The 25,706-nt window shown below is 31.8% G+C and overlaps 1 protein-coding gene across 1 annotated transcript in view; it reads right to left on the bottom strand.

Moving 5' to 3' along the window:
* Positions 1 to 25,706, bottom strand: part of MNAT1 (MNAT1 component of CDK activating kinase) — a 167,864-nt gene that overhangs the window by 56,105 nt on the left and 86,053 nt on the right. The window contains exon 7 of the mRNA XM_010976679.3: positions 16,030 to 16,151. Coding sequence (XP_010974981.1) covers positions 16,030 to 16,151 — 122 coding nt within the window. The remainder of the gene's footprint in view (positions 1 to 16,029; positions 16,152 to 25,706) is intronic.

The raw sequence follows: 25,706 nt of genomic DNA, 5'->3' as shown, positions 1-25,706 counted from the left end.
TCTCCAATAAAAGAAACCAGAGCTTCCTAGAGAAATGGCTACTTCTAGAACTGAGTCAGGAAATACATGTATGATGAGCCTGGAGCATCTTGTAAAGTACAGAATAAGATAAAGTAAAGAAGTACTTTAAAACACACACAATGATGGCAGAATGGCAAATGAGTACTGGAGCCAAGTAAAACATCTCAAATGGCCAAAACTGGACAATAACCCAAAGTGCAAAATAAACATTCATGAGTCCTTAGTGAGAGGGAAAAAAATGATTGAATGATTGAATAAATAAATAGATGGAGGAGAAGAAACAAATCTCCAATGCAGAGGTTTTCTAAATAATTTATGTAGATACCACACCCTCAAGGAAGTTGAGCATAACTCTCCACTCCTTAAGTGTAGTCTGTCCATAGTGACTTTCTTCCAAAGAGCACAATAAATATGGGGGGGGGGCGATATGAGTAACTTTACAGTGGAGAAACCTGATTAAACAATACCTCAGCCAGGTGATCAAGGTTACATCAACAGTGTTAAGACACAATGACACTATCACTTGATAGGAAGTGATAAAAATGGCACTTTGTCTATATAGTCTCACTCAAAAGAATACAGAACCTCAGTCTAATAATGAGAAAAATGTTGGACAAATTACAATAGAAGATAGGATACCTGACCACCACTAAAATTGTCAAGGCCATCGAAAACAAGAAAAGTCTGAGAAATTGTCACAGCCAAGAGGAGCTTAAGGAGACATGCCTACTAAATGTAATGTGGTACCCTGGATGAGATCCCGGAATACAGACAGGACATTAGGCAAAAACTAAGGAAACCAAAGTAAGTATGAACTGTAGTTAATAAAAAAGTATCAATATCAGTTCATTAATTATAACAAATATATCATGCCAATGTTAGGTGGTAATAAAAGGGGAAATCACGTGAGATATAAACTCTATACTATCTTAGGAATTTTTCGGTAAATTCAAAGATGTTCTAAAAATTAAAATGTTCTAAAAAGCCTGTAGGCTTTTTTTATAGAAATGGACAAACTGACCCTAAAACTTACATAGAAACACAAAAAACCCAGAACAACTTTGTTTTAAAAACAACAAATAAATTGGAGGGCTGATGTTCAGACTTAATTATAAAGTTGCATTATAAAGGATATAAATTATAAAGGAATCAAGATAATACAGTTTTGGTATCAAGATCAGCAAATAAATCACTGAAACAGAAAAGAGCTGAGAAATAGATCCATACATATATGGAGGAATGATTTTAGACAAAGGTGAAAGGGCAATTCTGGAGAGAAATAATAGTCAACAGATGGTGTGGAAACAATTCAATATATGTATGCCAAAAAAAAAATGACTTCAAATCATACCTCTTACAATACACAGAAATGAACTATAAACCACAGATTTAAGTGACATTAAGCCTCAAAATATAAAACTTTCAGAAGAAAACACAGGAGAAATTGTTTTCACCTTGAATTAAGCAAAAATTTCTTAGACGTAGCACCAAAAGCAGAATCCATAAAAAAAGATGAAAACTCTTATTTGAAAAGATACATTCACCTTTATGTTAATAGCAGCACTATTTACAACAGCTAAGACATGGAAACAATCTAAACATCTGTTAACAGATGAATGGATAAAGAAGACATGGATATATATATATATATATCTATATATAGATATATATAGATATATATAGATATAGATATATACACACATACACACATATATACATATACAATGGAATATTACTCAGCCATTAAAAAGAATGAAATATTGCCATTTGCAGCAACATGGATGGACCTAGAGATTATCATACTACACAAAGACAGTCAGAGAAAGACAACTATTACATGATGTCACTTACATATGGAATCTAAAAAATAAAAAAATGAACTTATTTTTAAAACAAACATTCACAGACATAGAAAACATACTTATGGTTACCAAAGAGGAGGTGGGGGGAAGGATAAATTAGGGGTATGGGATTAACAGATACACACCACCATACATAAAACAGATAAAACAACAAGGATTTACTGTATAGCACAGGGAACTATATTCAATATCTTGCAGTAACTTATAATGAAAAAATCTGAAAAAGAACATATTATATCTGAATCATTTTGCTGTACACTTGAAACTAACACAATATTATAAACCAACTATAGTTCAATTTCAAACAGTAAGTAAATTTTTTAAAAAGCATGCTCCATCAAAGAAAAAAATGATAAACTGCACTTCATCAAGGTTAAAACTTCTACTCTTCTAAGACACTGTAAAGATAATAAAAGACAAGCCAGAGATTGAGAGAACATATTTGTAAACCACATATATGATAAACAGAATATACAAAAATTGGAACCCAGAATATACAAAAAGCTTCCAAAATTCAGTAAGAAAACAAACTCAATAAAAGATTCTGACAAATACTTCACAAAGAAGATATATGGATAGCAAATTAACACATTAAAACATTCTCAGCATCACTAGTCTTTAGGGAAAGAAAAATTAAAACAATGATCTACTACACATCTATTAGAATGACCAAAATTAAAAAGACTGACGATGCAAAGTATTTGTGAGGATTTAAAGCAACTCATACTCTCATACACTGCTAACAGAAATGTAAAATGGCACAACCTCTTTGGAAAACAATTTTTCAGTTTTTTAAAAATTTAAATATACATCTACATATAATACATCCATTCCACTCCTAGGTATTTACCCAAGAATGAGAGATTTGACATGAATGTTCCTATCAGCTTTATTTTAATAGCTCAAAACCAGAAAAAAACTGGAAACAACCCAAATACCCAACAAAAAGAAAATTAATAGAAAGTAAATTGTGGGATATATATACAATAGAACACTACTCAGCAGTAAAATGGAATGAACCATGGATACATGCTACAACAAAGATGAATCTCAAAATAATCATTTTGAGTGAAAGACATCAGACAAAAAAGACAATACATCTTGTTTGATTCAATTTATATGAAACTAAAAAGCGCAAACTAATCTACAGTTACGGAAAGCACTTGAGTGGTTTCTTGGTTGGGAGCTGACAGATGTGAAGGAGAAATTAGTGACACCAGCAAACTTTTAGGGGTGATAGGTATGTTCATTATCTTGACTATGGACAAGATTTTGTTACTATATACACATGTCAGAGCTCATCAAACCATGCAATTTAAATACATACTTTTCAGTGCATGTTAGTTACACCTTGGTAAAGGTGCTTAAAAATGAATAAAATAAGTTCTAAATTGTCATAGTTAAAATTAATACTATACAGATCCACTGGACTTTTTTTTTCATATCTTTTTAAACATTTTATTAGGGAGAACTTCTCCCCTTCCTATGTTGAAACAAATCCCAGGAATTATGTCATTATAATCCATTATATATAAAACAATGATTTTTTGAATATGGCCATTATAATACTTATTAAAATTTAATAAGAATTATGTAGTATCATAAAATAGCTCATCAATGTTCAAATTATAAATTGCCTCATAAATGTTTTTGTTTGTTTCTTTGTATTTGTTCAAATCAGGATCCCAAAAGGGCAATATATTGTGATATGCTTATGTCTTCTAAGTCTTTTTTACTCTACAGATTCTTCCTCCATCTTTCTTTTTTTTTAATGTAAGATTTATTATGGAATCTTAGTAAACTTATTTTCACTATAGCTTGAAACATATTATTGTTATATTACCCTAGAAATTATTTCAATTATTCCCCATAATGCTAAAAAAAAACCCTAAAATAATAAACAAGTCAATGATGGAATCACCTGAAGAATGATGCAATAATTAAATAAGTCAAAACTACTCTATCAACTCTGTTTCCTTACCATAGTGCCCAAATTATTGCATCTTTATTTTTCGTACCATCTCTTAGGAGGATATGACGTTACCTGAGATGAATTTTCTCAAACTCAAAAAATCAGTGAGTTACCCATATACAAGTGTATATGGGTACAATTCAATGATTTTTAGTAAGTTTACAGGGCTGTTCAATCATCTACACAATACAATTTTAGAAAATTTTCATCAACTCAAAACAAATCCCTGGTTCCCAATTGCAGTCATCCAAGTGTATATTTTTAAGGACTAAAAGGAAATATTATCTTCTCATCCAGCCAATCATTAAACAGAATGGATTTCACTCCATAATAATATGGAATAAGAACTCTGACTATCCATTTCGCTAAAATAATTCATCAACGTTTTTAAAATTTTTATGATGTTTGTGTACCATCACTCTTATAGAACTTGCTATAATTATATAACTACTATAGTCAAGTGCATATACAAAGGTATATATTTTTGTATAAATACTGGAGTCAGATGCATATACAAAGATATGTGGAAGAAAGGAGATGCTGTACAAATGAATAACTGGTCATTCTAACTGACCAATTATGCATTCTAACTGGTGTTTATAAATCTAAAAATGAGAACCTTTTATAATTACAGGCCAAAGGGGATGTAAAAGAGATAGTGTTCCTGTCTTCAATCAAATTACAAGGCATCACACCAGAAATTGACACAACATTGTAAACTTACTATACTTCAATAAAAAATATATATAGAAAAAACTTACAAGGCATCAAAGTTTTCAAAAGTATTTAATTTTGACTATGCAAATACAAAAAATAATACACTTGAAATTATTATTGATGTATTTGCATTTTGATGATACAAATGCAAACAGAGCCAGAAACAGTGATAAGCTATCATCTAACAGATGTATATGAAATCTGCACTCAGTATTTACAAGATGGATATGTTCCAAGTTCCTGCATGACCATTGATCAGTGGTTAGTTGCACTCAAAGGATGTTGTCAATTTTGGGTGTATATACTTTCTAAACCAAGAACACGTGGAATAAAAATTTGATTGTGCTATGTCTAAATCTCTACTAAATTTTCTAGTAAAGTTCTTCCCACTATTCATTTATTCTTACATCTGCAAATGATTCATAAAATAACATAAAATTTAAAAAAATAAAAAGGGTCCATTAGACCTCGATGATAAATGGGGATGACTATTTATCCTATAAAAAAAAAAAAGAGGTTTAGAAACTAATGAAATTTCAGAGCTTCATGATAGAAGAAAAGCAGAGGCTATACCCTTATGTCCACACATAATTTCCCTTAGCCTCAAAAGTATTGTTTTCTAGACTTTAGAAACTATTTGAGCAGTAACTTCTACTATTGTGTGTTCTGTGTCTAAAGCAACATTTCTTAAACTTTTCTTACAATAATTAGTAAATATTCTTTACATCAGAACTTAATAAAAATGTTAGACATATGCAAATATAACTGAAACAAGAGTTTCATAAACAATACTTACATTTACTATATACAATGCCCTTGTCTAATTTATTTTGTTTTACTATATTTTTAAAAATATTGGACATAATCCACAATCTGAAAACATTAATAATATAGCCTTTAAATATATCATTTTTAAACTTCGAGAGTTAAGATGATACTGGATAAATTATCTATAATAAATAAATAAAAACCACCAAGACCAGTAGGCAAGCTCAACAAACAGATGGAAGTGGCAGAACCACCATGAAGCTATACATGTTAACTTCAAGCAAATGAGAGAACAAAGGTAACAACTAAGTCTTCCTCAGGAAGAATGGTGGTTTCTTGGAAAAGTGACCATAGAGTTCCAAGAAATACTGTCAAGAGGCAGGTCAAAAATTGAAAATCAAGAAACTGCAGTATAACTGCATGATTTAGAAATATACAGATACATAGTACAACAAAAACTAAGTCGGAGAAGCTGGCAGAGTCAAAAATTTATCTTGAGGCATGTAGATTCCAATAAAGGCAATAAGCTTTGAAAAATAACCTGAAATAGCATCTTGCTTTCAGTCAAATATCATAGCTACATAAAACCAATCAGCATCTTCTCCCACACTGAAATGTTTCATCAGGAAGAGTCAATGCTGGCTGGTCATCTAATCCACATTTTACCACCTTATTGCTATTTTTCTTTTCAAAAATTGTATTCTCTTCAAAAAGGTTTCATAAACTAAAAAAAAAATGACTATCCCACTGTATTCATTCTGCTCTTTCAAAGCACAGCCATTTGTTTTCCAGATCCAACAATCACAATTCTTTTAATCTAGGCAGGATCTAATTTCTAACCAGTACTTTATTTCTGTTGCTCTTACTTTTTTCAAATCTAAGTCTCCACATTCTTCTGAAAGAAGTATGACCAAGTATGACACAGAACTTAATTTTATGACTAAACTGATAAGATTTGGTGTTACAGAAACATGACCCAGGATCCCATCCTCAGGGGCAACTCTTACAGACAGTTGCACACCTAGCATACTGGACAGCCAAAGCAGATCATTGTTTATCACACATGCTCCTTTATACAAGAAAATTATTTCCTGTAATAATCATGAAAAGAAAAACAATAACAATGCTGGAAAAACACAGTGAGATTTTTCTATTTTTGGACTTTGTACACATAATTATGCCACTAGAAATTTTTAATGTAAAATTAAAATAAAATTTACATAACAAAAAGGGAAAGTAACAAATTAAAATATGCATTAATTATATTAATTTAATTTTTGAAAACAGTAAAATATAAGTATATAACAGACTGTCATATTATAGTTTGTTTTGAGCTTTTACTTCTGCAAATTTTTCACTGAATACATTAAAATTGATCTTCTTTGCATATTTATGTTTAATAGGTAATAAAGCCAGATTATTCCATTTATCCTTGTTCATAATAAATTAAAGAATATTTTTGTTAATTTTAATTTCAAGTTTCTTTCTTTAAGCAATAGATATCCAAACAGCTAGGAAATATCTTAATGATAAAAATTAGCTGTATTTATAGTTTCATAAAATAGCTATTTCACAATAAATTCCGTAAGTTGCAATACTGTTTGTTTCTTTAGGATTTTTTCCTAGAAACTTTCAGGCTACCCCTATTCAAAAAGCTTTAAACACAAATAAATGTTCCAAGAACTTAAATTCTATTTCATCATCTCTTCAATCACTAGATAATCAGCGTTTATTTCAAATCTACAGCTTAAACTCAGAAATATTTAGTAATACCGGGGAGATGGAAAGAGAAATTTTGCCAGAAAGGAGCTAGAAAGATTCTGAGATCTTACTAACTTAACTCTAAGTGAGGCTAAATGTAGCTGAGTTCATTGGGGTTGGGAGAGAGAAGGGTTTGAGGCTGACTATAAACCTGGAAGCTCTCCAGGATTTCTGTGTACAATACAGTATTATTCAAGAACAAAAAATAAAGATGCTCATCAGAAGCTTACTTATATACTATGAAGTTCAAAAATAATAACAGCAATTATTTAGAACTTGGACCAACAAAAGATTTTTTCAGGAAAGAATATTTGAAAACCAACATTGTTTAGAACTGCTAGTACATGGTGATAAAAAAAACAGACTGACTTTTAATTGGTTTTATCATTTTTTAAAATTCTCTCCAGATAATGCAATCCTTATTGCCTGCACCTGGGATGCACCATTCCTACCACCCCACCCTTGCAACACTCTTGCTAGCAGATCACTTGTAACAAAGCTCTAACCCAAAAGCTTGTGAGTAACTACGCCCAACTCAATCCTATTTTCCTCATGGGGTAAAAAATGGGGATTGAAAATTTAGCTCATATTCGAGCAGAGTAATTTCATTTTCCTTTTTTGAGACTATAAGTAAGCAAAGTTGTACATAATTTTAATTCACTGCCCTTAAATATACTACCTGAAACTAAAATAACCTAAAAGCATATAGCTTTTGCTGAATGAGCGAAAAAAGCTCATGCAGATTTTGAAAGCTCTGTATATGTCAAGGCAGAGGAAAAAGTATCCTGAAAGACTAAGAATCTAGTCCGAGCTTTGCACTAACCAGAGAAATGATTATGAACACAAGAGTTTTCTCCTTTGGCCTCTCCTGTAGAACTCATGAAAGTTCACTCTCCTGTGAAAAAGGAGAGTTGTTAAGGTTTTTTCCCAGTTCTTGTAGCCTCTCTAGAAACATATTTTTAAAAAACACTTGATAAATAACAGAATTTAAAGCAAGTGGCACAGCTGTCCTGCCTCAAAGAGCCCCTCCCCCTAGTCTCCCTCATCACATTTAAACGGCAACTTTGTTCCTCATACCATTCCACATCCAATCCATCAAAAATTCTCTATTTTACACTATCAAAATTATATTCATAATCTGACCAGCTTCGCAGCAACTATATTGTTAACCAACTTAGTATATAAGCCACTACCATCTTAACCAGGAGAGCTGCAAGTTTTCTTGCTTTCACCCACCATCGACTCTCCTATAACAGACTTTTGTAAATGTAAATCATTGGACACACCTTTGTTTAAAATTCAATAACTTATCATCTTCTTCAAAGTAAAAGCCCAAGTCTTGACTATCATCTCAAAAAAACCACAAAATACCCTACATGATCTAACTGGGTTCAGCCTGCCTTCTTACATAAAAACCTGCTACCACTCTGACGTCATCTCCTACTATTCCTCACTTCATTCTGCTCCAGACAGTGGCCTTCTTTCTTTTCCTCACTCCCACAAGGCCTTTGTGCTTACAATTTCGTCTGCCTCTGCCCATAATATTACATGATTAGCTTCTTTGCTTAATTCATGTATGTTCAAATATCATCCTACAAAAAATATTCCACTCCTACCTATGTAAAAATAGCACTCTACTCCAATCACTACATACCCCTTTATCCTGCTGCATTTGTCTTCAAAATACTGTCATCTAACAAATTCATTAGTGTATTTATATTTTTGGTTTCATCCCTGTAGAATGTAAGCTTCATGACAGTAGGTATTCTCTCTGTTTTGCTCACTGTTTTTTTGGTACCTAGAAAAGTAACTGGCACACAGGAGGTGCTTCATAATAGAATGAGTAATAATCAAATGAATAACAAAAGTTTAAAAATTGCTAAATAATCAATTGTTTTCTCAGTTAACATGAGCTAAATACTATGAGGTTTCATTTCCCAACGGAGAAAATTATATACAGATATACAGGGTTGATTAATTTTATAGTGATTTGGGAGGAACTGAGTAAATTCTAATAAGAAATTGAACTTCTTTTTTTAGAGTCCTGTAGAAATCTGAATTAAAACTATATTCTATTGTAGTAATTTATAGTTATAATTGTATTATTAAACTAAATAATTTCATTTATTTAATGCTGCTTTTCTGAGATTAATTTTGGAATATATGTATTTTCTAATTAATATTATGATTTAATAGTCTTAAAGACCTTACTACAAAAGACTATCCTGGAATCAACTGTATAATTACATTTCCTCAGTGACCTTGTAATCTCGTGAGCATTTACTCTAGACTAAACAGCCTCATTCAGCTGCCCTGTGTCTGACTGTCGATGAAAGAAGCTTGTTTGACAACTGCTTCAAGTAGAAACATATTCTTTCCAAGACTGCATAAAAAGATTTAAAACTTACAAGACTAGTGCCAGACTAAAACTTAAAGCGCAAAGGTTCATGATAGACGTGTGAGCTGATTTCTAATTCAAATGCCAACAAAAACAGATATTAAAGACATTTTGCTGTCACAGCCAGAAAAAAGAGTTAATTTAGTAACACTTTGATAATTATGACAAAGTATATATCATATATTACATACTCATACATATTGCAATCTTTTGTGAATTTGTATTTTCCCATATTACATGATTTTCTGGTGTCCTTGAGAATTTTTCTAAATATATAAACTTAGATAGCCAGGATCAAAAACAAAACAAACATAAAACAAACACCTTTTCTCCATTCTTCCACAATTCATGTATAAGTTAGTAGGTGGAGATTCTTACCAAAAAAAACCAGAAATTCTGCGGCATGATTTTTAAAAAATACTTCAACATAATAAAGAAAAAAAATCACTTAACCAACCAAAATGATACTTAATGATGAAACACTTAAAGCACTCAAAAAAAAAATCAGATAGAAGAAACCGCAGTTATCAAAATTGTATAACATCACGTCAAGAAAATTCCAGTCAAATGCAATAAAATATGAAAGTAAAGTCAGAGAGTATTTAAAAGAAAGAAAAAGTGTTTGTTCAAATGATTGACTTCTAGATAGTCACCTAAAAGAACAATTAAAATTATCAGTTAAACAGCTAGATTCAAAACAAAAGTATTTTTAAGCAAGAACAGGTTAGAAAGAATAATGAAAACAACTTTATAACAATAGCGTCACAAGTATGATAAAATAAAAATTAATTTCCAAGAAATGTTTGAGACATATGAAAACTCAATAAAATCTAAACGTCCACTCTTTCCTCACCAATTTTTTAGTCTGAAGCAATTCCAAATGAAATGCCAAAAAGAGTGGTGTTTGGTTGTATCCAGGGGGTGATAGGGACTACAAAAGTGTTCTACAGGAAATGAAGATTAAAATTTTATTCTACAGAAATTTGGCAGCAAATGGCTTCATTTAAATTCACAAATAAGGGTAACTGAAAAACGCACATCTTACTAAAGATTATAGTTTATCTTATAAAACAACAGTTTTCCCTTATTTCTATAATAGGTTCATGAATGAATAACTCATATTACATAATCATGTATGTATTTAAAATAGTAACAATACCTCACTAAATAATTTGAGACTGATTAATAAAATTGATAAATGCTTATAATTTATATCCGTTAAGGGAAAAACTCTTCTTTGGGTGGAAGGTAGTAAAATATTAACTAGAAAGTCAGTTGATTATTAAAAAGACAGTCTCACAATGCCAATCAATGCAACTTTACTAAATTAACCACTAAAGCTGCAGTCTGGGGAATTTCAATTAGCAGTTAAATTTTTCCAATGCTTGCTCCCACTGGCAAAGAATTAATAAAACATGTTTACATATTGCCTTGAGCAAACCAGAAGAGTACTACCAGTGCAATTTCAATTACAATTGTATATTCATAATACCCTCTTGAATGAGAAATTCTCATTTATTCTTCATCTGCTTCTCAAGTTTAACTAACTTTATAAAAGATCTCAGTAAAAACCACCTAAAATCTCATGGCAGTGTACTTCCAATTTCGTCCTTTATCTCATGAGGACAAAAATGTTAAACATGAGGCATTGGAGATACAATGATCCCACGATCTTATGCCATAAACTCCAAAAGTATATATAATTAAAATTATTTTGAAAGTGCCTGCATCCATAGTTTTGTACCAACAAAGAGCTACAAAGTGTGCTATTCTTAACTTCATTATGTCATACAGATTTCAAAGCAGATACAGGAAAATGGAAATGAGATAGTTAATTCATTCCCTATTTGCCTCTAGAGAAAATTGAATTTGTTTCCTCTGTAGAATAACATAATATAAAATAGAAATCTTTTCTAAGCAGGAAAAAAAAGAGAAGAGTAGAAGCCAGAGTTTTATGGGAAGGGAGAGAGTCCGTTGTAAAGGAATAACTGGGGCTTATTAGATGCAATCTTTTAACAAAGATATTGACAACTCTTAGAACAGATGTATAAGTATTACACCTCAAGTCAATGCAAGTTCTATTCCTTGTACCTTAAGAGCAGCACCTTTGTAGATACCAAATTATTCTTTCAAAAGTCACTTCACAGAGTAACTTCTTCAGTTTCTCTCTAAATGTTTCTAAAAATTAGATTATGTAAAAAAAACTATTAAATCTAGAGTAATAAAAAAGGAAGAATGCATGCATCTTCAAATAATAATCCCAGAAAAGAAAATGAACTAGTAAAATAAGAAATCAATTTAAGATTCATTTTGGCAACTGTTTTAAGTATGAGGTTATAACATATCACCAAAGAGACCACCTGAGCTAATTCTGGCTCCAAAAACAAAAAACTGTATGGAATTCAATCCCTTTCTTAAGATAGAAGACTGAGGAGAAAGAAGGTGTGAGATACATTCTATTTTGGGAGATACTTCTACATCAAGAAAAAGTCAATTTTTTACAGCAATTCCGACATCAATACTAATGATCTGGAAATCCTTAGCCACAGATGGCTGAAAGAAATTTACAGTCAAGGTTTACCGCTTGAAATGTATACATGTTTACTTATAATCAGAACAATTTGTCTTCTTAACTGTTGTGGATACAGAATATATGTTAACAGTCTTTGTTGAAAGAAACAAAAATATACTTCCAGTATTGTAGAACTAACCATACTCTAAATTTGTCAGTACTTAATGAAAGCCCCCACCTCACCCCCAAACCACTAAAACAAAACAAAATCAAACCATGATCCAGTGTCCTTTATTTACATTCAAATAAGATTTTACGTATGAAACACTTGGGAAAGTACAAACACTATGATTATACCTTATCTAAAGTGCAGTTACCATACATTTTAAAATTCAAACCATAATGGTAAAGACAGAAGGAAACCAAAAAGGGCTCCAAACAATCAGAAGTGTTGCCAAAGCTTATCCTATTTAAAATGTTTACTCAAAAAAGGAAGGAAAAAACAGTCAATAGAGCTACATCTGTTTCACACAGAATTCTAACAAGTTTAGCTGAATATTCACAAAGATATATACAGCAGCACCACCACCACAGCAGATTAAAAAAGGAAAAAGAAGAGGATATTCCATTGAAGAGACCTAACAAAAATCAGCAAAAAATGAACATACAAGAGGATAAGAACTATTTAAAAAACCAGCCAGGACTCAGATGCTGGGGAAGAGCAAAATTTGCGTGTCATAGAGGAGGAGTAGAACACCTACTGCCACCCTCCCTGATCCTGCAGTGAGACAGACAAGTCTTCAACCACTGAGGAAAGGCAGAAAACCCACTCTTACCTAAACTAACATACTGACAAAGCAGAGGCTGAAGGAGAGGCAGGAAACTGTCCTGTATCCAAGACCTCCTATCCCCCACCAACACAAGACAGAGCTCGGCTGTAGGGTTGGAAGAGGAATAGCAAACTCACCTGCATCATGAAGTAAGAGACAGAAGTTGTTTGCCTCTGAGTAAGAGAAAGGTACAATGAGAAAGCACCATTCTGAGGCTCTGACACAAAGGACCCCCGAAGACTAAAATCAGAAAAGAAGAACTAAGAAGATTCCCTTGCTCCCACCACAACACTTTTCCCAAGGAAAAAGCAAGAGGAGTCTCTTGCTGAGAAGGGACACTAAGAGAGAGAACCCCTTCTATGGCTCAAACTTACAGAGTCAGAGTCTGCTGAAAGCTGAGGGTGGAGCAAGAAGACAGAGAAAATCTCTCCAGCACTCCAGGCCTCATACTGTGCACAAAGTGGCAGCAGATCATGGCTGGAAGAATTTGATGCCTGTGATATACTAATGGTAACTTAAGCAACAACAAAATCCAAACTGAGATCAAACTACAGACTAAATACTCAACTCCCTACTAATGGCCTGACAGGAAAAGGGGCATAAATATTTCTGGCCATAAATATTAATAATCTCAGTTTCTACTGTTCTGTTGCACAGAATGTCCAATATTCACAAGAAAGAAAGAAAAACAAATCTATCATCAAGACATAAAATAGTCAATAGAACTAGACCTAGAGATGCTGGAACCAACAAAGAGGCACTTGAAAATAACATGATTAATAAGCTAAAGGATTTAGTGAAAAAAATGGATAATATGTACAAATAGATAAGGAATTTCAGCAAAGAGATGGAAATTACAGGAAAAAGTGAAGTGAAAATGCTAGAAACCTACACTGCAGTATCAAAGCATTCCTGTGATGGGCTTATCAGCAGAAGGGACACTGAAGAAGACTAAGTGAACTTTGAGGATAGGACAAGAGGAATTACCCAAACTTTTGAAATACAAATTCAAGAAAAGATTGAAAAACACAAAAAAGAGCATCCAAGAACTATAAAACATCAGAAGGTCTTATATATGTTAAGTCAGAGTCTCAGAATGAAAACACAGAGAAAATGGGGCAGAATGAATCTGCGAAGAGATACTGGATGAGCTATTTATAAAAAAAAAACAACAAATTATAGATCCAAGATTTCAAAGAAACTTTTAAAGCTTATAGAAAGTATATGTTTATATATAATGCCAGATGACTTTAGAAAACATATAGTAAATCTTGCTCTTCTTAATTCAATCTTCTTAATTCAATTTATTTGGCGTATGTAGACCTGTGCTAGCAAATACGGCACCCATTAATCATACATGGTTATTTAAATTAAACTGAATAAAATTTAAAACTCAGTTTTTCAATTGCACCAGGCACATTCAAGTACTCAGTAGAAACATGCAACTGGTGGCTACTACACTGGACAGCAGAGACACAGAACACATTTCTAAAAGCTTTATTGGATAGTGCTGGTTTCACATTCAATGTAATTACTGATATAGTTAAGATCAAATCTACCACCATATTTGTCTCCTAATTATTCCATTTCTTTATTTTTTGCCTCTCTCTTTTCCTGTCCTCCTTCTCATTAATAGATCTCATTAATAGATTTTTAATGATCTCATTACTTTCTCTGCTATTGGCTTATTGACTATCCCTCTTTATTCTACATTTTTAGTTGTTGCTGTAGGGTTTATATTAAACATATCCAAATACTAGTATACCACTTCATGTATAGAGTAAGAATATTACAACAGCAAAGTTTTTTTCCCTCTTCCTATCCTTTGTACTAACTGCTATACAGTTTACTATTGTGTTATTATTATTCACAGCCATTTTCATAATCTTTCAAATGTAATTTTGATGACAAAATTATTGGAAAAGGCAACTGTAACAGAGGAGTACTATTTTAAATATTTTGTCTTCACTGACATTAAAAGTAAAGATTTTAAGAAAATTTATTCTAGAGATAAAGAATTCTGGCTCTTGCTAACCCAGTAAGAGATTAAAAAATTGATGTCTGTATCACATAACTTTATACATCATAAAATTCAATACTGCCTGTCTTTTCAAGTTTCAATTTTAGCACTTAAGCCAATTATTTGATAAATTTGTTATCTCAAACTCAAGGAAGGTTTTAGGTTCTGTTTCACTTCCCCACAGCTTCATTCTTGGAGGTTTCAGGACTTTTAAGAGAATACAAAACTAAGGAAAATCTTAAGATCTATCAAATAGCAGAAAACTGAATTATCAATCATTTTAACAGTAATTAGACCTTGGAGCCTCCATATTCATATCTAAAATGCTACGCACCCATGTTCAAGGTTGCAGTTTTGCTTTGACGATTCATGTAGGTTTTATTATCTGTTTCATCCATTTTATTTTTGTTTTGGGGGTCTTTTTTTGTTTTTATTACTTGGCTTCATTATATCCATTATTTTCTTTTTACATTATTTTCTTTACACTATTTTATTTTGTTAAGAAACAACTGTTCCTGGATCATCTTTTCATTCAATATTTTAGACTCAGACACCAGATCAAGATATGATTTGCTCCATCCTACAAAGCCTGTGCCTGTACAAATGCAAATACCCATTTGTTCCCCTAAGACAGACTGTGATAATCTCCATCACTCAAAATAGCCACAATCCCAGGTTCACTTCCAAAATGAATGCATATAATACAGTTTTTAAGCCACTAGGCCAGCCCTACATTATATAATTTGACAAAATATATTTTGTGGCTCATTTCTCATAATTTCACTTTACACAGCAGACAATGAGTAAATCTACTTTTTCTCATGGCAAAGAGTTCAACTCTATTTTCACTGGCTTATTGCTGACTAAATTAAGCTCCTACTTCCCCATCCCCCCAAAAAAACAGGGAGCTGAGAATGAAAACAGCTACTTCAGTACAGCTGCCAAAGAGAGCCTTAAAAGGGAACTAATACAATCCAATCTCAATCTCAAAAGACCTTATAATACCATAGAAAAAAATAATGTATTAACTTAGTATTAAGCACCATTCAATTTTTACAAAAGAGTAAAGTTCTATAAACTCAAAATCTAAAGACGTTAATGTGTCAGTTAAAAACATAACAACAAAGCCTAAACATCAGCTCCTCAATGAGATTTTCTGAGCACTTACCCAAGTCTTCCAAGCATTTCAAGCTCAGGAACTTGCGGTCCACACGTCTCTATTTGCAGTGGTTGGTATTCATACAGAACTTCTTCAAGCTTTTGAATTGGTGCTAATGAAATATGTTGTCCCTGTTAGAAAAATGAAGGGAGGTGATACTTTTTAATACTACTTTCCTATAACTACTTATTTGTAATCATTTTAAAGATGAACTAAATTCCTCACATTAAAAATATTACCCTTTATTTATTACGTTACTGAAACCCACATTATATAATTAACATAGAGTCAAAAACACATGATTTAAAGAAGAAAAACCAAATCCAACATTAAATTCAAATTTAGCCTTAAAGAGTATAGCTGTTCAATGTCAATGGTAAAATTCAGCAAATATATAAGCAGTCTGTCCTCACATTTTCCTATGTTTATTATACAACTTTGACAATTTTGGTAACCAGTGTTTTCTTGAAAGCCCTAATTAAAGAAGGACACTAATGAAATTACTCTCTGCAAAGTTTTGCCATATAAATGCCTACTCTCTTAAGACTTTAAAATGGAATCAAACTTACTTACCAAATGTGTGTATGTGATATCTACTTAGACACACACACACACACACACAGAAATTTTATGCTAAAAACTAAGCTGAATGAAATATCCAGGTATTTTTCTAAAAAGAAAGAACTACTGGATAACTAAAATAAAAAGACCATATTTGATCACAAATATACAAAATAAAATGTCATTCAGCCATACAGCACCATCATACTGAGATTTACTTATTTATCATAATCAAATTTTTAAAAATCTCTATTATTTTATATAGTCCATGTTTTCTGATTCTAACTCTAGTTCTGCAATTTTCTTGGTATAGTTCTCATTAGTTTCTCTTCTTCCTAAACTATTAATAAAAACCAGTTCTTATAGTTACTAATTACAATGTTTTTGTTAATTGACATATGAGCCAACAACTCCACTTATGGGTATATATACCAAAGTAGTGAAAGTAGAAACTTGAACTGATATTTGTACACCTGTTTGTAGCAGCATTATTCAAAATAGCCAAAAGGTAAAAGTAAACCATGTGTCCATCGATAGATTAATGAATAGGGTATACATACAACGGAATATTATTCAGTCTTGAAAGAAATTTTTACACATGCTAAAACATGATGAACCTTAAAGACATTATGCCAAGTGAATGAAATAAGCTAATCACAAAACAACAAATACTGTATGATTTCAATGACACAAAGTTCCTAGAGCAGTCAAATTCATAGAGACAGAAAACAGAATGGTGGATGCCAGAGGCCATGGGAGGACAAAGGATGAGATATTAGTATTTAAATGAGCACAGACTGTATGTAACTTGTTGCTTTTCCCTTAAAAAAAATAAAAAATAAATCAGTATAGAGTTTTAGTTGGAGAAGATTAAAAAATCCTAGTGATGGAGGCACACTGTGAATGTACTTAAGAATGGTTAAAATGGTAAAGTTTATGTTATGTACACTTTACCACTATTTTTTAAAATAGGTTTTAGATATTCTGATTTACTTATTTATCTGGCTGAAATACTACACACCAACAAAGAGAATAAAAGTGAGGTATCTGGAAAACTCCATTAACATTATTTTAACCCTTAACCTCCATATGTTTCACAGTCTTTCTAAATAAACATGAAACACTCAAGCTAAATCTTATACTACCTCACAGTAATCCAATTTTTGAACAGTAAATCTGAGTAGAGTATTATATAGGTTAAGAAGAGGCCCAAGGGGGATATTTTGAGTGGCATTTTGACAACCCTGCTTCAAAATGTCTTCTTCATAAGTTGCCAAGTACTGCATCCTCCCGCCACATGATACAAACAGTCCACTATTACTGTCATATTTTTTAGATTGGGGGAAAAAAAAAAGAAGAGAAAAGAAAAAGAAAAACTGTAAGAATTTTAAAAGAACACCTATTATATTATAGTCATCCCATGACACAGTAATGCAGATTATTCCATTTTCACATTACAGATAAGAAAGCAAGGCCCAGGAAAGATGATACAGAATGGATACTTTCAAGAGCTGGAATATTTTTCAGGGAAGATAATATTCAAAAAAAGATGGGCTCTTTTAAGTCACTACAGTGGGAATCAACATATTAAAAGTAACCATGGCCTAAATATCAGCAACGATGCCCAAGTTACTGAAGTTATGATGCATATAATCCAGTCTTTTGAGGTATATAAAAGATCATCTAATAATAATAGTTAATATTATTTACTCAGTGCCAGGCACTGGCCTAAAGGCTTTTAATGCATTATTTCATTAGTACTGACAGTAGATTTTTGAGATAAATGTTATCATCCCTACTTCACAGATGAGGAACAGGGGTTTAGATACGTGACTTAGCAAGGTCACACTAGTTAATGGTGGGTTAAGGATTAGAAGCCAAGTCTCTCAGATTTTAAAGTCTGTGCTCTTTTCCCCTAACTTCTTTATTTCATGGATAAAGAAACTAAGACCCCCTAAGATATAAATTTTCCTAAAGTAACATAGAATCATATCTCCTATTTCCTGTCCAGTATGGGCTCTACCATACCACACTGCCTTTTAATAGCCTATTTTTAGACAATATAATCATAGTTGCTCAATTTAAAAATCTGATGTTACTAAGTCAGTCCTAGATGGTTTAAAACAAATTTTTATACAAAATCTAATAATTTAAACACAGTCAAAATGCCACAGGTTCAAAAAGAAATGTTTTTTAGAATTATGTATTTAGAGAGATATAAAGATTACTCAATGGTAATTCTGTTCACCATGAGAATAAAACAAAGTTCATAAATGACACACAACCTGATATTGTAACATTCAATCTATTTTCAAAAAACTGGTGTGAGATAAATGCCAAATTTCTTAAATCTAAAGCTGAAGAAGAATTTACAGGACAAGTCAATGACATAATTAAGATTAAAAAAAAAATCACCAAGAGATCAGATGTCTCAACACGAAGTGCTATGAGGAAAATGTTAAGAGGTTTCAAGTGACTGGAGGCTAAAGGCTGTTTAAAAGTTTCTGGATGTGGTATTTCCATTCAAAATAGTAAGTGTGATATTATTCTAAATTACCAGGAAAAGTAGGATTCAGATTAAAGAAGTCACACTGTATCATACACTAGTAATACATAACACGTGAACTAAATTTGACTTCGTACCAAATGATACGGTATAGACTGCAGGGCTACAGAAAATCAAGAGAGGAAGAATCAATGAAAGGTAGAAAACTGAAACAGTGCAACTTGTGCTAGACCTCACAGGACAAAGTCTACAAAAGCAAGGCAATGGAGAGACAGCCATATACTGGAGCAGCATGTTGTGTCTTGAGACAGTAAGAAATAAACACAAGCAAAGAATGGATATACGGGGAGATGGGGGTAGAAAGAGACTGAATCAGTATAGTATTGCTTAAATCACAGCCAGAAAATACTCCAAGACTAATCGAACTTCTATGATAAAAAATGAGACTCTTCAAAACAACATCAAAACACATCTCCATCAAATTACCAAATAAATGATAAAATAAATGAATAATGCCCAATGTAACAAGAGAAGGTACAGAAAGATGCTCTCATACACTGCTGGCAGGAGAGCAAATAATGGAATTGTTTTCTTTATGAAAAGCAATTTAGTAAACCTTTAAAATATTCATATTTTAACCCAATAGTTTCACTTGTAAGAATTTACAAGAAAAAATCAGAAATATACTAATAAAATCTTCATTCAAAAGACTGTTCATCATAGTTTAATTTATAATTGTGAAAAACCAAAAGGAACATAAATGTTCAGCAATACTGGAAAATTTAGGTAAATAAGAGTTCAACTGTAACAGCACTATACCATTTAAAATTAAGGTCAAAGAGAAATTAACAAGATATTAAGTATATAATGAGGATGATCTAAACTATTTTTTAAATCTGTATGAGAAAAAAACTATAACAAAAAACACCAAAATTAGCTGAGAAATCTCTAGGTGATAAGATTGTGAACTACTCATATTTTTATCTTTATGCAGTATTTTCTAAATTTGCCAAAATGGGTATATTTAGCTTGGTACCAATTTAGGAAGGAAAAAAAAGTCATGAGACATTTGGGGGAAAATTGAGGAAATGTGAATATGAACTGGGTATGAGATTACATTAGAGAATTTTTATCAATTTTGTTTGGTGTCATTATGTCATTATAGTTATGTATAAGAATGTCCTATACCAGGGAAGATAAGAGGGACATGTAGGCTAAAGATAAAGAAATTCAAAGGTAAAATTTCACAGTAACTGCAGTTTGCTTCAAAATGGTTCAGAAAAAAATACATATAAAATGAAGCAAATTAAAAATTACTGAACCTAGATATTAGGTATATGAGCATTCATTCTATGATTTTTCTACTTTGCTATTTTTGAAAATTTTAATTATAAATAGTTTAAAAATATATCATGGAATCTTGGTTAGACTCAAAAGAAAAATAGCTATGCATTTATAGCAGAGAAGAATATAATAGTGCCAAAGAAAAAAGAGCCTAGAATCAAATAGGTCAAGTTTTTCGTTATTTTAGTAATTAGGGTTGAAGTAATATGGTCTAGATTTGAGTAGTGACTGAGAGGAAGAGGAAAAAAATTACTATAATTAACCAGCAAAACTTGGTAGCAATCTAGTACAACTGAGTGTAATACTAAAATGTGAAAACCAGACAGAGCTGAAGACTAATGGAAACAGGGAAATTGGGATAAGGAAGGATTGTGGAGAGAAGATTTTTTTTAAAAAAAGATAAAACACAGACTGGGACAAAATATTTGCAAACCACAGGCCTTACAGAGAATTTGTATCCAGAATACATACAAAGGACTCATAAGTGAATAATTAAAAACAAAAAACAAAAAAAAAATTTAAAAATGGACAGATTTTAATAGTTTGGCTATTAAGTACATGAAATGGCTAATAAGTACATGAAATGATGCTCAGCACCAAACTATTCCTCAATAAAGCTGTTTACAAAATAGTTTCAGGTGGTGGTTTAAGGTTCAATACTGCTGAGTATAAAATAACCAAGTAGAAATTTTCAGTAAAGGCAGCTAAAAATATAAAATAAACCAAAGAGATATTTTGCTGTTATCATCAACAAAATGATGGGCAAAGTCACAAGAATAAATAAGATCTGGAGGAGATAAATGTATAAAGAGTGAGAGCCTAACAATGAATCTTGAAAAACACCTACATTAAGTAATTCAAGTACATTTTGCTGATTTTCAAAAGTGTAACACAAAACTGAGGCCCTTTCAATTTCTGTTTTAGTTGCCATATAAATAGTAAATAAACAAGGTTTTGAGGGGGGAAACTGTAGCAAGAAGAGCCACAACAAATCATGCAACCTTAGATAATATCCACATTCAGAGGGGGAAAATGTATGTAAACTCCTCTGTCAATAGTATAAGTAAAATTTTACTCGTCTAGAATGTAACAAAATGCAGCCCCTGTTTCTCTTCTAAAATATACCTTAGAGTCCTAGGTTATATTTCAATCATTCGTTAGTTAAAAATATAAGCATTTGTGGAAAGATTCTAAAATTCAGCTCATTTCCATATAGAAAAACATACATTTGAAAAACAATGCAAATGCTGACAAAGGTAATTATACATGGCTGTAATTTTAAGCAATAATTTGAAACATAACTTTACCTTGTCTTACTCAGCAAGCTTCAAGTCTACTATGAAAGGACAGTTTACAGTTTACTGAGACTTATCTGTTATAGAACGTATAGTACACAACAAATATTATCATTATTTTTTCTCCTCAAATAAAGGAAAAGCACAAGCTACCTTTTGTACTAACTCTAAAATGCAAGATTTAATTCCAAATTAAAAATTACATGATCTAGGTTTCTGGAAGCCATTTAGTAACAGGTAAAGTTAACTCTGAAAACAACTCTTACTCTAAAAACTTTGGAGGGGGGAGGTATATCTCAATGGTAGAGTACGTGCTTAGTATGCTTGAGGTTCTGGGTTCAGTCCCTGGAACCTCTATTAAAATAAATAAATAAATAAATAAATAACCCTAATTACCACCAATAAATAAGTAAATAAATAAATAAATAAATAAGAAACTGCCACATCAAAAAATTAAAAATGAAAAAAATACTTTTGGTCACTATGTTAATATGCACACACAGAATTCAGCAAACCATTTAAAGTAACATTAATAAAGAAAATATATTATTTTTTAATAAAAACAACCACAACAGAAATAGTCAATTAGTAATCATTAGCTGAAATAATAAAAATACTGTAAGTGAAAACACCCTTCCATATCAATCAATATATGATTTTCTGTTAAGTATCACCAAAGAGGTTGTAATTCAAAAAGTATTAGCAATTCAGGACGAGGGGTTAAATGATGCTAAAAATCCTTTAACACAATTTTAAGATTCAGAACTCTTAATTTCTCTATCTTGTTTAAATGATTTTTATTCACTAGACTGGCCACATCTTCAACATACTTGTTAATAAGCCCTGTAAGCTTGGTAAACATTCTTTGTATAAATATCTGTTTAACATGTCTCCCCTGTTAGACTCTAAGGCCCTATTATTCCCTGCCATGCTCAAAGCACAGTGCCTGGCTCAGTGCTGCTCAGTATTTTGTTGAATGAATGAATAATACAAAGGGGCATGTGAACAGTCATCTGGTGTAGTAGTATGAACACTAGGAAAACAATAAGATGGAGAGGCAAGTTTCCAAATTCAATAAATTTTAGAACGCTCCTCCTACGTGTGAACAATTGGAATTTTGCAAGCACACGTTCTATGAGAGTACGTAAAGAGTACATCTCCAGCTTCTCCACACACCACTACTGTTCTCTTTCACTTACTCATTAGAGAAGGTCAGCAGATGCTTTTTATCCCTAGGCTAGAAATGTGCTTTCTAGCCACTTAAGAACTCATTTCAACAAAATTTCAGACAATAAAACATTGTGGTTATTCTGTCACAATCATCACCCATTTAATAGACACATACTGAACACAGGCTATAAGCCAAGAACTAAAACGTACAGCAGTGAGCAACGCAAATACAAGCTCCTGCCCTCAGGGAACTTATATTCTAGAAAATCACTTTTCAATGAGATTGTTCCTTCTACTTTTACTGAATCATCTAAATGCAAAAGAAAAACAAACAAAACAATGACAATGGTGACTATTGCTCAAAAACTGGGTCCTCTTACAGGCTAAATTTATCAAATCCTACAAAATGTATCACATTGCTGAAGAGAATTACAAACCAGAATATTTCACTGTTCTCAGAGCATTAAACCACTACAGTTCTAGAGAACTATTTCCAGAGAAAATATCTACAGGAGACCTTTTAGAAAATCAACTAAGTTAATTTTGAAATACTGTTTCTATGTTGGTAAACGTCCTAATAATTTAAATATGGGTGTGAACATATGTACATGTGTTTTCTATTTGTGCACGTATGTACAGTTGTATAGGGATGTGGATGTATTATTTTTAACTGTGTCTGTGTGTGTGCTTTAAATGGGATAGAGAATACTTAAAAAATATACCTAGTACTGCCTTCAAGCTGCTCATTCTAAGTAGTGGGTTTTTGGGGGGTTTTGTTTTGGTTTTGTTTGGTTTGGTTTTTTTGTAATTCAGTGGTTTTCAACTTATTTTAGCAGCAAGCAGAGCAGTTTTTGTATTATGCTTTTCTGGTCATTCTAGGGTGATATCAGCCTGTCATCAGCACAACAGATGCATGGTAACAAATTTCCGGTAGCACATAATTTCATGGTAAGTACAATTCATTTTCCCCCATAGAAATAGCTTTCTCTAATTTCTTTCAAAATTTACAGTAAACAGCATAAGACAAATGAAGGACAAGACCCTACATGGTAAGAAGTAACTATATACTTATGCTGACACTGTCTCTAAACTAAAATGAACTGAGGTGATATTATTTCTCTAAGCTTCATTTTCATCATCAGTAATGGGTGGTGGCTGGGGGATAAGAGGGGGCTGGACAAGATGTTCTTCCAGGTCTAACCTGCTATGATTTCATGACCACTAAGTGGAAATAAATCACTACCTGGTAATGTATCATAAAAATAAAAAGAATTTTCTCCAAATTTAATGTAAAATATTTTGATTCTATATATATTAGAGAAACAGCCAGTTGAAAAAACAATCACTAATTCCCAGATTCCCAACTCTCTACTAGTATCATCAGACACTACTCCCTTTCTGAATGCATGTTTTATAATGAGCAGAATACATTTTTAAAAAAATTATTATTTTTTTTTAATTGAACTACAGTCAATTACAATGTATCAACTTCCGGTATACAGCACAATGTTTCAGTTTTGCATATACATACATACATTCGTTTTCATAGTTTTTTCCATTAAAGGTTATTACAAGATATTGAGCATACTTCCCTGTGCTATACAAAAGAAACTTTTTAAAATCTATTTTTATATATAGTAGCTAACATTTATAAATATCAAACTCCCCCTCACCTCCTTTCCCAGGTACCCATAAGATTGTTTACTAAGTCTGAGAGTGTTTCTGTTTTGTAGGTGAGTTCAGAGTGTTTTGTTGTTTTTTTTTTTAGATTCCATATATGAGTGATATCATATGGTATTTTTATTTCTCTTTCTGGCTTACTTCACTTAGTATTATATGGTTGGTTTTTTAAGCATTCTAACACTGACTTATTTCCACAAATCAGCCTTTCTGAGTATTCTTGTTTTTTAAAATACGATGCCTAATAGATTACCAATTTTTCCCCCAGAATTTTCCTTATCAAAAAAACAGACTTTTTCAGAATATTAAAGAGGATTCATCCTGAATACACTGGGAATAGCACCATATTCTTCTGGCACTTTAGCAATGATCAGTTCCGTTCAAATATGTAAGATATGCTTTGAAACAGCAAGGAAGAATTTTTGTAACTATCTAGCTGGTCTTAAGCTTCTTGTTCATCATTAGAAATCAAACACTCCTAAAAAAGTTACATCCTCACTTGGCCAAGATAAGTCTCCAAAATCATTACTTTCCCATTGACCCTGAAAACATCATCAAAATCTTTTTACTACAGTGGAATTATTTTAAGGCTTTGTTAACTAAATTCACTTGTAATCTCCTCCCCACAACACACACGATTTAGTGTTCAAATTACCACACAGAAAAATGTTCTTTAATAATACATCAACTCTATTTTAGAAATTGTATTGTTATACCAATATAAACTATCCCTTGTGAAAGAACTTCAAAAATAAAATGTAACATATTTAGAAATGTTAAATTAGTAAATAATATCTATAGAAAAAGATTAACAACAATAAAGTTTTCAAATATGACAACCAAATCCTCCATATTTTTTAAAAAAGCATTTCTATGAATTCCTTTCTATTGGTGTAGAACTATTATGGCTCATATAGAAACTAAATGCAACAATGTATTTGTGGACAAATGCAATTAGTTTTCAGAAAGCGAAGGATCTCAAACTATAGGTGAACATGAAATATAAAAGGAATAGCATTTTCTCCCTCTGCTTTAACCTATTTTGACTATAACCGTATTCATACAAATTCACCTCCCAAAAAATGCAAAAATAAAGACAGAAAAGGAATTAAGCTAGTCATCTCTGCCTC

This window comes from Camelus dromedarius, chromosome 5 (assembly GCF_036321535.1).
Source record: "Camelus dromedarius isolate mCamDro1 chromosome 5, mCamDro1.pat, whole genome shotgun sequence".
In the NCBI taxonomy this organism is placed as follows: Eukaryota; Metazoa; Chordata; class Mammalia; order Artiodactyla; family Camelidae; genus Camelus; species Camelus dromedarius.
Note: the sequence above shows the minus strand (reverse complement) of the source record. Positions and strands in the feature narration are given on the sequence as shown.